The following is a 16,018-nucleotide window of genomic DNA, read 5'->3' as shown; positions in this document are numbered from 1 at the left end:
GCTCCTCAACCCTCACTCCCTAATCCCTCCAATCCCTGCCCACCCTAAAGATCTACGAGGCTCACTGAAAAAAACTCTGAATACAATATTTATTTAGCAATATGTTATCAACACTGCCCTCATGTACTGTTAAAACATTGAGCAGACAAAAAGCTGCAACATTTAGGGCCTAATTCAATAACCTAGTAAGTATAACAGTATATAATTAAAGCTGAAAGAAGCATTTTACGGGTGCCAAGCCTAAAGCCGACCAATAAGACCCTGATAGACCATTAGGACCCTGACGCAGAGGGTCTTAATGCCACGCCCATCTCGATGCCACGCCCTAATTGAAAATATGTGGTATTTAATTTTTTAAACGACTGTTGGATTGGACTCAAGATCATAGGAGTCCATCTTGATGTTGATAGCATTTAAGTCTTTACGCGTTTTAAACCTCAACCTTTGTGCTTACCTCCTGAATTTCCTTGTGAGGAAGCTGCACGATTGTGAAGGACCGCACAAATGCAGGAACCCTCGAGTCTAGGACCCCACAAGCTGGAGTTAACCAGAGAGAGAAGATGTTCAGACCCTGAGATGGTGTGGTCTTCAGCTACAGGTCCACCACCCGCACTGTAATTTATATATATATATCAGAGAAAGCAGCACTCAATGGCTTCAGTGAGTGAGTGAGTGCGTGTGGTAGTGCGTGTGTGCGTACCTGCATGCGTGTGTGCATACGTGCATGCGTGTGTGTGTGTCTGTATATACACAAACATTACATTGATTTGTTATGTTGGTTTCTGCATTCGCAGAATGCCCAGTCTCAAACCAAAGTGTAGCATTGCTACATTGATCCACAGAGGAAAACCTAGCAGTTTCACAATAACTGCTCTAAAATTGTGAGATGTGTACTTGTTTTTTCATTCATTAGTCATACCGTCAAACCTTAGGACCCCCTCATGGTTGCTTGCAACTATATTTAGGGGTCCTACGAACCGTAGGAACCCTGTTGTATTCGTTAGTATTATTATTATTTTTATCCTGACTTTTTGGCTCCAAAAGTTATAAAAATCGGCAGGCTTGTAGAACTCGTAAAGTTAGTAAGGGAATCAAAAGATGGGCCAGAATAACACATAGGTGGCGCTATAACAAGGCCTTGAAGTTCAGGAATTCAACAGGCTGCTATTACCACTAGGAAGGTGCAATTTGCATGAAACTTGTTATACATGCACCATTTGTCATGATGAACAACTTTCACATTGCAACCCATATGGTCAGACCATTGGGATATAGTGCAGTGACCACAACTTGACCAAACACCCACAAGTGGGAAAAGCTGCAAACTTGGCACACATGTACCAGGTCACTGTGGGACTATATGGTGTTTAATTCATAGCAATAGGGAAAAAGACGGCAGAGATATGCATTTTAAAGTGAAATACATGCATATGTATACAGCTCTACAACACGTTTAAACAGCTCTAACATTGCATCCAAAACACGTAGGCTCAGCTGTTAAATGTGGCTATTAAGAGGAGATTCCATAGTATATCCATGCCAAATTTGAAGACTATATCTGAAAAAACAACCAAAAAACATTTGTTTGAAGTTCTCCCTTCTGAACCATGGCCTCTCTACAATGCAGGCTGGGCCTTAAAGGGGTACACACGTTATTTCGCAAACATCCGTTTGACAGTGGATTTTGACACAGTAGGCTTTAGAAACGTGGTTGGTGATTGTTTTGCTATGTTAACTGCCGGTAAACCAGTTTGTAAGACATACCAATGCCATATTACCATACCAACCAAGCTCACCATACCTCCACATACAAAAGACTTCTATTTCTCAAAATATACTCCAATCTTCCCTTGGCAGTCTACGGTCATACTGTTGGTCATACTGTCATACTGTCGTTCATACAGTCATACGGTCATACTGTCGGTTATACGGTCATACTGTTGGTCATACTGTCATACTGTCGGTCATACAGTCATACGATCATACTGTCATACTGTCGTTCATACAGTCATACTGTCATACTGTCGTTCATACAGTCATGCGGTCATACTGTCGGTCGTCATACTGTCATACTGTTGGTCATACTGTCATACTGTCGGTCATACGATCATACTGTCATACTGTCGTTCATACAGTCATACTGTCGGTTATACGGTCATACTGTTGGTCACAGTAGCGAACCGTGACTCTTAAACCTTGGCCCTCCGACCGCCCTTCCCCCGTCACAAAAAAAGCAAACCACCAGCTTAGCTTACTGTGTTCTCTCTATAGTACTGCAAAAGTTACCTATGAGAATTCCAGCTCTGAAACAAAAATTAATACGCTAGTCCAGCCTTAGCAATGCAACAAGCAAACAGCACAGAGAGAGTGAGAGTTATCACCAAAACAAAAAACAGCTATCTCTTAAGCTTAAGCAAAATGCAAATCCTCCTGACAAATAATCGCATCATCACACAAGCTGTGTGTGCACTTCAGTAGAATATGACAACGGCCCGGAGTGCCTAACTCTAGCCCCGGGAAAGGAGCGACACACACGGCGAAATGCTGATCTGTGTCCCCCTCGGGAGCGGGTCCGTGGACTCCAGCCACGCCGGACACACACTGCGGTTTCTCACTGTCCATAGTTCTGAAGTCTGTCGCTGCTGTGTGTGCGCTGTCATGATACAGCGCGCACAGCATTACATAAAATATTATGCACATTTACCGTGCATAATGAACGCTGAGTTGGTAAATTTACAGATTGACTGGTAATTCTGCACAATGACCGTTTTCCCAAATAAACCTTAACATACACAAAACAGTGGCAGAGGCGGCCAGAATAAAATCAGTTGGCACGACAGCCTATATGTTTTTAAATAACTTACCCTTTGATGATCGCAGTACTTGAAAACAAAGTCCATCCTCCCGTCCTTTTGGATGAAGTGGTTGATGGCGACTGATCCTTTGCTTTTAATTTAATTTACTTTTGCTCCTTGGTTGATCCCGTCATCCACGGGTATCGCGTATAGTTGGTGGAGTTGAAATGCCTTTCAAAAGCTTTGGTTTTCTGAACCAATTTTAGCTCTGGTGTGGGTCTTCCTGTTACGACTAACTCCAACTATTTATTAAAAGTTAACCTAGAAAACGGCGTAGATAATAAATCAGAAACAATGTCCTCCTCCTCGGTTACGTTACTCGCGGCGGCTGCCATCGTGAAGTAAACCAAATCATGCCCCATAAGCTAGCTAGCTAGTTTATTGGCTTGTGATTCGTGTCCCTCACAGTGGGCGGAACTTGTCATAAAGTTAGCGATAACAAAGCCCACCCATTTAGAGGGAAGATACGATTGGTCAATTTTACTGTCATTTGAAATTAGTCTCATTGAATTACTATTACTCGACCCTCTGTGAAATTAATTAAAATTTTAAAATTTTCCTTCCCAACAACTGCCGAGTCAGCAAACTTCTGATAGGCTGACAAAGGGGCTTCTTTCATTTGACCCTTCACATTCCAACACAAATTGAATAGGCAGGTTTGAAGGGTTTATTTCCTTAGAAACATTTTTGTTTAGATGTTGATTGTCAAATTATGAATTAATAAAATAAAATTAGAATATCTTAGGCCCTCGAGGGCCCTGACGGTTCCCCTCTGGTTGGTCGTACTGTCATACTGTCTGTCATACTGTTGGTCATACTGTCATACAGTCATACTGTCTGTCATACTGTCATACTGTCGGTCATACGGTGATACTGTTGGTCATACTGTCGGTCATACTGTCGGTCATACGGTCATGTGAGAATGTGAAAATCCCTTCTCACTGTCTCTCCCCTCACATCATATTTAATGTGGTATTTGGACTTCCGGAGCACTAGGGGGCAGAAGGTTAACCCAGCCTTGGGAAGTTCCCCTTGTTATTGGTATGACCCAATCAGTCCACCTGGGACTGATTGGCTTATTTAAGGGGAGTCTCATTTTGTGGATGGGGGGAAGGTGCTGGATTGATGAGAGGCCAGTCCTAGAGCATATGGTATATGTTGTTAGGCTAGGCTATGCTGATTGATGCAACCAGTCATTTATTTTTGTAACATTGCTTTATTTTTCTAACTAATGGATTTATTTTGGTTTATTTATTTTGGGACCTTGGTTTTGGAGTAAATAAAACTTCACCTTTTTGTCCTAACACCAGTGCCCTCGTTTTTGGCCCACACTCTCAAACCTGGCTGTCGTCTTCAACTTTTCTTTGCCATCATCCAGCCGCTCACGGGCCGCCTTTCACAGGTCATACTGTCGGTCATACTGTCATACTGTTGGTCATACTGTCATACTGTCAGTCATACGGTCATACAGTAGGACCCCTTCATGGTTGCTTGCAACTATATTTAGGTTTGAATTAATCTTAAAAGGTGCAAATACCTCCCTATTTAGTCATATGTAGGTATATCAGTTATTTTTCACATATACAAATTAGAATTGTTTTCATTTCAAATCTAACAGCTGGTACAATAGTTGGTATTTCAATGTAGTGCAGGCTTTCAATGTATGGTGTCGAGTGTTTCGCCTATAATGGGTTTTCATAGCATGAGGGCTATGTGAGAACCTTCAGTCGCACTAGGTGGGAAGACCTCTCCTGGGCCGTCGCCTAGGAGGGCGGGTACCCTATACTGGTTTCCCTTCGGCCCCGGGGGTTAACCTGTGCTGGCCCTCCTGGTACGTGTTAGAGATCCTCGGAGATCCTCAGCTCGGTAGAGGAAGACTCTGGTTTATGTGTCCAACACGGGTCACTCGTTTAAGCCCCTACAAGGTTAAGCTAAATTCATGCTACACACGTTTCGATCGAACTATCGAATCGGTGTCTCTTACCACCTCAGTCCCTGTGGGCCACGAAGCGGGGAACAATTCTGAACCTCTATATATTACCTCACTCTCCGGACCAGTCGCTATCAACCCTGTTTGTGTCATGCACCACTCACCTATCGTGCAAAGGCTGGGAGAGCTGCGGGCTGTCCGTCGGGCCCCTACCGGGGAGCCGGATCAATCACAGAGGAACGGATTTAATTGCTTACTGCAAAACGTAGTGAGGTAGTTTTATTTAGTTTTAAGAAACTTGTTTACACAATGACAGAGAAAAGAATAGTCAAGAGAAAGGGGATTAAATGTTAACAGAGTAATATATAATACAGTTTTACACAGTTACAGAAAATTACGATTTCATTAAGAGTAAATGTTAAATCACCATTAGGGGTTTTCTTAAGAGGTCTACATGCTCTTTCCTCCGCATGTCTATTAGAGTCAACAATTGAGTCTGTTTAGACTGCGTGGGCAGTGTTTCAATAAACCATACAAGTAAATATTAATAAACAATACAAGCAATTATCAATAAACCAAACAAGAAAACTAGATATAAGAGAAATATTCCCGCCTTCGCAGCTTGGTACTGTGTGGGGGCTATCTCAGTAAACCAAAAGAAAGAAGTATTTCCCGCCTTCGCAGCTTGGTACTGCGTGGGGGCTATCTCAGTAAACCAGACACCAGATAAAATAAGGGGGGGATCCTTGTAGCTCAAGTTCTCCGTAGAGGCTGCTTCGATAAGCTAGCAGGGGGAGAAAAAGCAGGAGAGGAAGAAGCAGTCCTCGGGGTCCGATAGTCAACGAGTGACTCCATCAGACCCCGTGGGTCAGTGAGTAAAAGAAGGCAGGAGAAGAAGTGCTGCCGAGAGGGTCCTGGGTGCGCTCTATATATATAGGTCGCCAGCTGACTTGTGCGTGCGAAGACGCATGCGACGTTGCGATAAAGCTATGTTCCGCTTTCTTCAGGGACAGAGGGGTATGGGGGTTCCTGTTTCTACGAGACAGTTGGTATAATTTGTGCTGACGCAACAGCTCAAAAGTTCAACAATTTAACAGCGCTGAAAGTCTGTTTTTTTTTCCTTGAGCAGATGCGCACGTTTGTTCCTGTGTTCTTCAGAGGCAGTTGGTATACTTAGTGTTGAAACAGTGGACCAGTAGTTACCACAATTCAGCAGTTAACAGATGGCCATGATGGTTCCGTTTTTCTTTGAGGGAGTCAGTACACTTATTGTTGAGACAGCAGATCAGCAACACATCAGTTTAGATACAGCAGATCGGTAATATAACAGTTTAGATACAGCAGATCAGTAGGTACAACAGTTCAGCAATTCACCAGAGTTCATATATTGTCTGGATTAAAAACGGATGTCCTGCCCTTGATTGGGCATCGGGAAGCTTAGGGCTAGGTGCGTCAATGTGTGGCCCACAGGCACACAACAATGGCCATTAGTCCTAGGAACAAAGTATTGATTTATTACGACAAATGACTGTTGCCAGATTTCAAACGAAAACCAAGCATCAGCATTAATTAAATGAACAAGAGGCCATCTGATTAGAAACATTGTGTACAAAAATTATAGTCAGAATAAAATGATAGGTTATAATGAGGCTTAAACTGTTAAGAGTGAACGAACTCAGCGACTTAATGGTTATGATCGGTCATGACTTACCAATATTCTGACTGTCCATTGTGCTTATTTACGAGTAATTTAGAATAATTGGCAAGTTTACAATAAGGGTAAACTTACTTTTAAGGGTAAAATATGAACATTCATTACATTCATGCAGTAATGGTGTTCATGTTTACTAATGGTGTTCATGTTAGCTAAGGTAGGGTTAGGGTTAACCCTTAAATATATTTCATTTATGTTGTACTGTTATTGTAAAGTGTTACCGCTAAGGCACACCACAATCCCAACCAACAATTCAATGCACACCAACATATAATTGTAGTGCATGATTATGAAAAATATCACACAGACATTACTACCAGGATATTATACATACTAGGTTCCATTTTCATTTCCATTATGTAGAAAAAAATCGTTACTTCACACTGGTTGGAAACAACTGCTTCAGAGTATTGATAGGTTACAGATGTGGTCAAAATAATATTAATTCATAAAAACAATAACAATAGAATGGTAATCATTCATTTTTTTTCCCATTGTTCATTCATTTATAGCATTAAGTTTACATGGTTTAAACTAAATATTTCTGAAATTAAATTGATGTTATAAAAGGTTAGGGCTGTTATGATCCTATTTGAACCTGTTGACATTAAATTTCTGTTAATAGTGTTATCTAGGTTTGATTTGTTTAAAACCAGCATTAAAACCATAAAAGTCATAACTTATTAATCTTATACTGACCTAACTTAACTAAAGCTTATATCAGCAGGTTTGTGGCTAATGATGAACCCTATTAGATTAGACCTGTGGATGCACACTCACCTCAAGCATCAGAGACTTTCCTGGGTGCAGCAGAATGAATTACTCGTATGCAGTAGGATTCCCATCTGGTATTTATTTACGCACACAGATGGAGTATTATCTAAGCATGCGTGTGCTGAACATGCATGGAAGTTTGTGTATACAGTATATTATGTATTTGATAATCAAAATAATGAGAACTGTATTGGATTTACACCTAAATATCAGTTTCCTGGAGAGACGTTTATTTTTAAATAACCTAAAATAAAATCAACCCTCAAAGACACAGTGCAAAGCTACTAAAAGTTTAAGAGTTTAGATTATTTAAATGATGGTTGTCCCTTTGTAGAACACTATAACTAATTACTTTTATTGAGAGAGTTATCAACAGAATTATGTCAAATATGTCATCTGCACAACAGTGAAACCAATACATTTTTGCAGATAGAAAGAAAAACGTTTTATAGTGTTATAGTTCCAGAGTTGAAATGTATAAAGACAGAGCAGATGGAAAACTGATATCTGGTTTTCAATAGTTCAGTGTTGTTTAGATCTAAATAGATTTTTTTTAAGGAGATTTAACATGTTGAAAGTGAAATAAGGTGTTCTAAATTAACTTGGCAGAAGACTCTCTAGACTTTAGACTAGATTGAGTGCCAGTAATTTTCCTCTTTTAACAGAGCAAGTGCCTTTTCAGGTACTTCCGGAAGGTCTTGTCTCGCAGCCCATAGACAAGGGTACTGATGAGACGTGGCAGGATATTAATGAATACAGACACAGTGAATTGAATGTCAAGCACCGCATTAGGGAGGAGGTTGTTGAGACCAATCATGATCAGGTGGCGGACATAGGTGAGCATGCAGAGGACCAGCTGGAAGCCGTGAAGGAGCACAGTGTTCCTGCCTTTCTTGGCATCCGCTGAGGCAGCCTTGGCAGCAAACAGGATATTGAAGTAGGTGTAGAAGAGGACGAGCCAGACCAGGACCAGGAAGATGATGCTACAAGCGTCTTTCTTCTCTTTGAAGTACGGATTTCTGAACACTGCGGGCGGATTACAGATGACCCTGGAATGGAGGAAATCAAGGGGCTCCGTCCCAAGCATCACAAAGAGATCTGGTAGGACGGTGAGCCCACTTATCAGCCAGATCAAGCCAATGACCAGGTAGGTCTTCTTCACAGTGCAGATTTGGGCATGGTGGAGAGGAAAGCAGATGGCGATGTAGCACTCCACCGCCAGCATTGCGAGCGTGTGGGGTGTGTTACGGTTAGACAGGATGGCCATTAGCAACAGCAGGGTACAGGGCGGCACAGGCAGGGTGATGGAGTAGTTGATGACCTGAAGGAGGCCAAACAGGGTCAGAAGCATCATATCGTTGATGACCAGGTGGATGAAAAGTATGTAACGGGGGTTCATGTAGAAGATCTGGACAAAAAGGTCATGGGTCAAGGTCATTGCTTGCTTTCTTTCACCTCCTCATCCTCCTCATCGTCATCCGCTTATCCGGGGTCGGGTCGCGGGGGCAGCAGCTCAAGCAAGGGGCCCCAGACTTCCCTTTCCCGGGCCACATTGACCAGCTCTGACGGGGGGATCCCAAGGCGTTCGCAGGCCAGTGTTGAGATATAATCTCTCCACCTAGTCCTGGCTCTTCCCCGGGGTCTCCTCCCCACTGGTCGTGCCTGGAACACCTCCCAAGGGAGGCGTCCAGTGGGCATCCTTACCAGATGCCCGAACCACCTCAACTGACTCCTTTCTAAGCAAAGGAGCAGCGGCTCTAATCCGAGATCCTCCCGGATGACTGAACTTCTCACCCTATCCCTAAGGGAGAAGCCAGCCACCCTCCTGAGAAAACTCATCTCGGCCGCTTGTATCCGCGATCTCGTCCTTTCGGTCATCACCCATCCCTCATGACCATAGGTGAGGGTAGGAATGAAGATCGACCGGTAGATCGAGAGCTTTGCCTTGCGGCTCAGCTCTCTTTTCGTCACAACAGTGCGGTAAAGCGAACGCAATACCGCCCCCGCTGCTCCGATTCTCCGGCCAATCTCACGCTCCATCGTACCCTCACTCGCGAACAAGACCCAGAGGTACTTAAACTCCTTCACTTGGGCTAAGGACTCATCTTCACATGCTTTCTTTCACAAAGACCTGAATCCTTCCCTTGACCTTACCTCAAAAAGCATACATAACCTTAAAGGGCCCCTATTTTACCACCAGGTTTGAGGCTTATTAGTCATTGGAAGATATTTCAAAATGGATCCACTGGTAACATCACAAGTAAGGTGTTAATCTATAACAGATAAATGGACTCCCCGGTTCCCCGCATGGTTGACTGTACCAACTGGTAGTCTGGACTGGATTAATCCATTATACATCTAGGGGGGCATCATCCTATGTCGGGATGTCAGTGGAAGTTTTTGAAATGGCTTGCATTCATCAGCCTCAAACTTTAACCACCTCAACCTCACCAACACCCAACATTAACCACCTAAACCTCACCAAAACCTCTGCAACCAAAACTACTCAAACCTCACCAAGCCTAAGAAACCTGAACCAACTAAACCTCATCAGAACCTAACTGAGAAATACAATCAAATGAAGAGGTTTAAATTAATGTTGGCTGATTTCTAAATGGCTTGTGTCCCCACACTTTAATCCCCTAAAATTCACAAAAAATAGATAACCACCTAAACCTCACAAAAACCTATGCAGCCTTAAAGTGATGGACGACAGAAACAAATCAACTTAAAATAACCATAACATATCACAGACAGATGTATCTACTACAAACCTACCAAATATATAGAAGATAAAAGTGTCAAGAAGATAAAGGTGTGCAAAACATCTAAAATCCGGCTAATAAATGATTGAGGATCGCAGGGGAGTTGTCTGAAGCCCGGCTGACCTGATATCTGGTGAATATGTGGACCAGGGTGCCGTTGATGTAGTTGATGAAGAAGCAGAGCACCACCGCGATGACGTTCTTGATCGCTGTGTTTAGTGTGTCTGTGCCCACGGAGGTCACGCCTGTGGCGTTCCTCTCACTCCTCAGCATGTCCATGGGTCCCACAACACTCCAAAGCTCTGTCAAAAGAACTACTGTGGTTATGAGGAGGGCAACATTCAGTTCTGGCACACTGCCAACATAAGTTATTAAACTAATAATAATAATAAAAAGATATATATATATATATAAAATATATTTTTAGGCAACAAATGGCAAAGGATCATATATAATTAAGAAGTTTAAAGCATTGTATGAATCACCCATGTTACAAGGACAACATTCAATTCCCTTATAATACATAGTAAAGGCAAGGCAAGGCAAGGCAACTTTATTTATGTAGCACTTTTCATACACAAGGCAGACTCAAAGTGCTTCACATATAAACATTGTCATACAATAAAATAAAATAATAGATAAGTAAAAAGTAAAATAGATAGAAAATAAAGGCAAAGTTAAAAAAAAACATTTTAGAAAGGCAGAGTTAATAAAAATGCATAAAAAAATAAAAGCAAACTGAATAAAAATATACAATTCATAACAGATATGAGATCATTTTCAGAACCACAACAGCAGCAGAACTACAAATATAGTTGCACCTGAGCATTGTTGCAGAAATAACTCACACTGTTGACTGGAGGTAATGTATTTTTTTCATTATTGTCAATGCCATGTCTAAAAAAGTGAGTCCATTAACCTTTTTCTATGTATACTTGAGCAATACATTTTTACCCCTTTCAGTCAAAATGAGTATGCCTTGAAATAAATAGTTATATTTTAGTAACGCCATTGTATTTGATGAGATATTATATTATATATATATATATATATATATATATATATATATATATATATATATATAACATACCTTCAAACATCTCCTAGAGCTTATACTGTCTGCCAGGCTATCCTACAACCCCAAAGACACATAGACAGACGGACAGAAGATAAATAGACAGTAGATACATTCAATAGAAAGAATGTAGAAAAAGAGTTACATACCCACTTGAGCCAGGGACATCAGGACCAGAATCTAACATCTGAGGGCCCGCACTCAGAGAGGACTTTATGTAGGTTTGTTCAGAGAAGGGTGGCACGCAAATGTGCCCTTGGGACTTGTTTTACCATGCGTACAGAATAGTTAGTTTGTGTTTGGGTATGTGTGTGTGTGTGTGTGTGTGTAAATATGATTTATTGTTGGATGATATACTATTTATTAGTGTGGAGTCATGTCATTGCTTGATGTTCAGAATGAGAAACTATGTCAAACTTATTGCTCTTACCAAATCCACAAATAGTAGTATCATCATATTGGATTAACTTATTTCTTATCTTCTTGAGAAGTTAGTGTGGAGGCTCATGGCCTCAAAAAAGAGCACGCTTTCTTCATAATACGAATATAACCATGTGCCTATTTCCCATGATGGATTACAGATGGTTCAGTTTGGATATAAAATAAATGCTTGAATAACTTGAAATAAATCTTTATTCATGTCAAGTTCTGAAACTTTGAACGGTCAAAGCATTCCCGTCTCCAGCCTTTGCAATAATTCTTCGGTAAACCTCAAACAGAAACTATTTTTAATTTCTAATGTTTTCAGAAACAAAGTGTGGCACCTTTCAGTAATGTGACCTTTCTAGAAATGACCACATCTGCCCTAATCATTTCATCACTTTTTTTAACGGAAACAAATCAAACTACCAAAGCTCTGAAGAACTATTTGAGCGAGTGCATGGGACACAGCACACTCTTAGTCTTGGTATTTTTCCACAGTATGTCTCTCTTCAGGTACCGTCTGAAGGTCTTGTCCCGAAGGCCGTAGACGATGGGACTGAGGAACCTTGGGAACATCTGAATGACGATGTAACAGATGAACAGTGCATTGCTGTAATGTGTGGGGAACCAGAGGAACAGACTACGCTTCAGCACAGGAGCGACGTAGGTCAGCATGCAGAGCAGCAGCTGGAAGGCGTGCAGCAGGACGGTGTCCCTGGCCTTCTTGGCGTCGGCGTTAGCCCCTTTAGCCGCTACCAGGATCTTCACGTAGACGTAGAACAGGATGAGCCACACCAGCACCAGGAACACAATGTTGTATATGTGGACTTTCTCTATGAGTTCGGGGAAGAGGTTATCTCGCACGCAGAACACCCGTGAGAAGAAGTACTTTAGGGGTTTGGTGGCGAATGCGATCAGGACGTCGGGAATAATGGCCGCCGAGCTCACCAACCAGATGAGGCTAATCAGGGTGTAGGTCCTCCTGATGGTGCAGAGCTGAGTGTGGCGCAGCGGCAGAAACACAGCTATGAAGCACTCCATCGCCATGCACACCAGGTTAAGGGGTGTGTTCTGGGTGGTGAGGGCGGCCAGGGTCATCAGTGAGCAGCAAATACACACGTTGATTGAGAAGAAGACGTAGCTGAGGATGAAGAGCAGCACGGAGACGGTCAGTTGCAGCATGTCGTTCAGCACCATGTGGATGAAGAGGATGTAGCGAGGGTTCATGGAGAAGATCTGGAAAGTAACCCATTACCTTATTATCATCTATCCAAAGTGACTTGAACAGAATTCAGATTCCTATCATTAAGGAACAGGAAGGGCATCTTGCTCTAAGATACCTTCTGCTAAGCAGATGGTGTTTGGAGAAGGCGTGGACATTGGGTAACTGGTGTCTGGAGAAGGCGTGGACATGGGGTACCTGGTGTTTGGAGAAGGTATGCACCAGGGTGCCGTTGATGTAGTTGATGGAGATGAAGAGTGCCACAACGATGACATTCTTGGCTGTTCTTATGTAGAGTCCTTCGCGAGAATGCGTTACAGTCACCACAGTGATGTTATTAGATGACAGATTCATGAGGCAGCATGGACGCCGTTCCACACACCTGTAACAACAAACACATACATGTTAGAACACACACACCCATACCTGCAACAACACACAAACAACTAAATACAAACACCAGTTAGAACCATATCATTATTATATTAACTTAAAACAGCTTTCATTTACATTGCCAACAGTTAATGGATTTAACCTGATAAAAATACTGGCACATTGCCAGCATAAAAATTATTAAAAGAATTTGAAAAATATTTTCAGGCAACAAATGGCAAAGATCATATATAATGAAGTTTGAAGCATTTTTTAAATGATACTCAATGGCAAACGACTCTTTTCGCATCACCCATGTAACACAGAGGATAGAGGCCCATGTCTACAACACAAAAGAACATATTGATCCCCTTGTTATAACACACACCTGTTAGAAGACCCACGAGTTATAACACACGGCTGTGGCAACAGACCTGTTATACCCTGTATTGTCTTTTCCAAGAATACACAACTGTTAAAACATGAATTACATTACATTTATTAAGCTGACGCTTTTATCCAAAGCGACTTACAATCAGTGCATTCAACCACGAAGATATAACCCAGTGCACGAATCATCGGAGTACATTCAATTCATCCCACCTGTTCCCACCTTATTTTGTTAAAGAAGGTTAACTGAAACCTGCCTAGACCGTACGGTGCCTGACTTGGCCATTACCCCGGCTGGATTGTGCATCCAGCACAGGACTACTGAGTTAGGTAAACATAGATGTGGAGGGGTCTGCGTTATGGAAACTCTCGCTTTTAACTATTAAAGTCTGACCCTATTATCTACAGAATGTTACAGAACCTAATTTATCACCAGCACATTGCCATCTCGTGGTGATCAGACTCTTGGCCATTGTTATTCTATACTAAAGGACAGCTTTAAACTCCTCCAGCACCTAGCCTTTAGTAATGCGTATCACACTATATTCCTTTCATACCAAACTACAGACAATGCCTCAAACAGGAAAAAAAAATGCAGGGGCAGTTCAACGCTTCACTGCCCACCTGAGCAGTGGCGTATGTTAGTTTATTTAACATTTCAGTTCAGTCATTTCATTTTAGAGAATTTTCAGCTGTTGCCATGTATTCCATCAGGTTTGGGGTGTTGTACATAAACCTACAATGTATGATAATATCATAATAATCCCCAAAAAAGCAAGGAATTAAGTCATTGTTTCGAGTTAAAATGATATCAAGGGACAATATGTAAGATTTGCAATTTCAAAGTAGCTCAAGTCTAAATTAAGCTAAATCACTCTGCTCCTCACCCCTCACTCCCTAATCCCTCATCCCTCCAATCCCTGCCCACCCTCAAGATCTACGAGGCTCACTGAAAAAAACTCTGAATACAATATTTATTTAGCAATATGTTATCAACACTGCCCTCATGTACTGTTAAAAACATTGAGCAGACAAAAAGCTGCAACATTTAGGGCCTAATTCAATAACCTAGTAAGTATAACAGTATATAATTAAAGCTGCAAGAAGCATTTTACGGGTGCCAAGCCTAAAGCCGACCAATAAGACCCTGATAGACCATTAGGACCCTGACGCAGAGGGTCTTAATGACATGCCCATCTCGATGCCACGCCCTAATTGAAAATATGTGGTATTTATTTTTTTTAACGACTTTTGTATTGGACTCAAGATCATAGGAGTCCATCTTGATGTTGATAGCATTTAAGTCTTTACGCGTTTTAAACCTCAACCTTTGTGCTTACCTCCTGAATTTCCTTGTGAGGAGGCTGCAGGATTGTGAAGGACCGCACAAATGCAGGAACCCTCGAGTCTAGGACCCCACAAGCTGGAGTTAACCAGAGAGAGAAGATGTTCAGACCCTGAGATGGTGCGGTCTTCAGCTACAGGTCCACCGCCCGCACTGTGATGTAATTTATATATACAGTATATCAGAGAAAGCAGCACTCAGTGGCTTCAGTGAGTAAGTGAGTGCGTGTGGTAGTGCGTGTTTGCGTATCTGCATGCGTGTGTGCGTACGTGCATGCGTGTGTGCGTGTCTGTATATACACAAACATTACATTGATTTGTTATGTTGGTTTCTGCATTCGCTATTACAACCCAGTCTCAAACCAAAGTGTAGTATTGCTACATTGGTCCACAGAGGAAAACCTAGCAGTTTCACAATAACTGCTCTAAAATTGTGTTTTGTCTTGTCATACGATCATACCGTCAAACCATAGCACCCCCTCATGGTTGCTTGCAACTATATTTAGTTTTGAAGTTATCTTAAAAGGTAGCCTGGTTCCGCCGGCCTCCGTACTTCCCCTCAATTTTCATTTCACTCCAGTACTTCGGTCTGGGAGTGCTGTATGTTCGAACGATTTCTTTTCCCTCAAGTTTGTCCCTCCAATCAGTGAACAGGAGGCGCGGCCTGAGAACAGTGACGTACAGGTCGTGCGCGAGTTTCAGTTGTAGTCAAACGAATACCAGGAAGCAGCAGGAAGACCATGGAGAAAGATGCTAACGAAGCTATTCGGTCTGTTGTGGAAACTCGCCAAATATAGATAAATTAAAGCCGGAGCAGGAACAGGCTTTGCTTAGTTTTATTGGTGGTCAAGATGTTGTGGCGCTTCTTCCCACGGGATTCGGGAAAAGTTTAATTTTCCAGCTGGCTCCGTTAGTGGTGAAGGAGTTTGCTAAGCATGAAATATGTCACGACCGAACGTTAGTGATTGGTTAAGGCAGATCCGGAGTGACACTGGGCAGAGCCAATAGGTTTTTAACTTCAACAGCACCCGCCTTCAAGTGAGCAATCGTTTGTCTCTATAGCAGTTCTAGACCATCGGTATGAATGAAATGAGTACAAAGGTCTAGTTAGGACTAGGCTACAGTGCCACTCCGGATCTGCCTTAACCAATCGC

At 42.1% G+C, this 16,018-nt stretch overlaps 1 protein-coding gene across 1 annotated transcript; it reads right to left on the bottom strand.

Annotated features, from left to right (window-relative positions):
• Window positions 1-11,977: 11,977 nt before the first annotated feature.
• LOC311339223 (odorant receptor 131-2-like) lies at window positions 11,978-13,162 on the bottom strand (the record flags this gene model as incomplete). Its single annotated transcript, XM_084464602.1, has 3 exons — window positions 11,978-12,772; window positions 12,957-13,057; window positions 13,141-13,162. 3 exons carry the CDS (start codon window positions 13,160-13,162, stop codon window positions 11,978-11,980), a joined length of 918 nt encoding a protein of 305 aa, XP_084320728.1.
• Between the last annotated feature and the right edge of the window lie 2,856 nt (window positions 13,163-16,018).

Source organism: Micromesistius poutassou, assembly GCF_964030765.1.
Source record: "Micromesistius poutassou genome assembly, chromosome: 2".
Classification (NCBI taxonomy): domain Eukaryota; kingdom Metazoa; phylum Chordata; class Actinopteri; order Gadiformes; family Gadidae; genus Micromesistius; species Micromesistius poutassou.
This window is presented reverse-complemented; position numbering and strand designations above follow the sequence as displayed.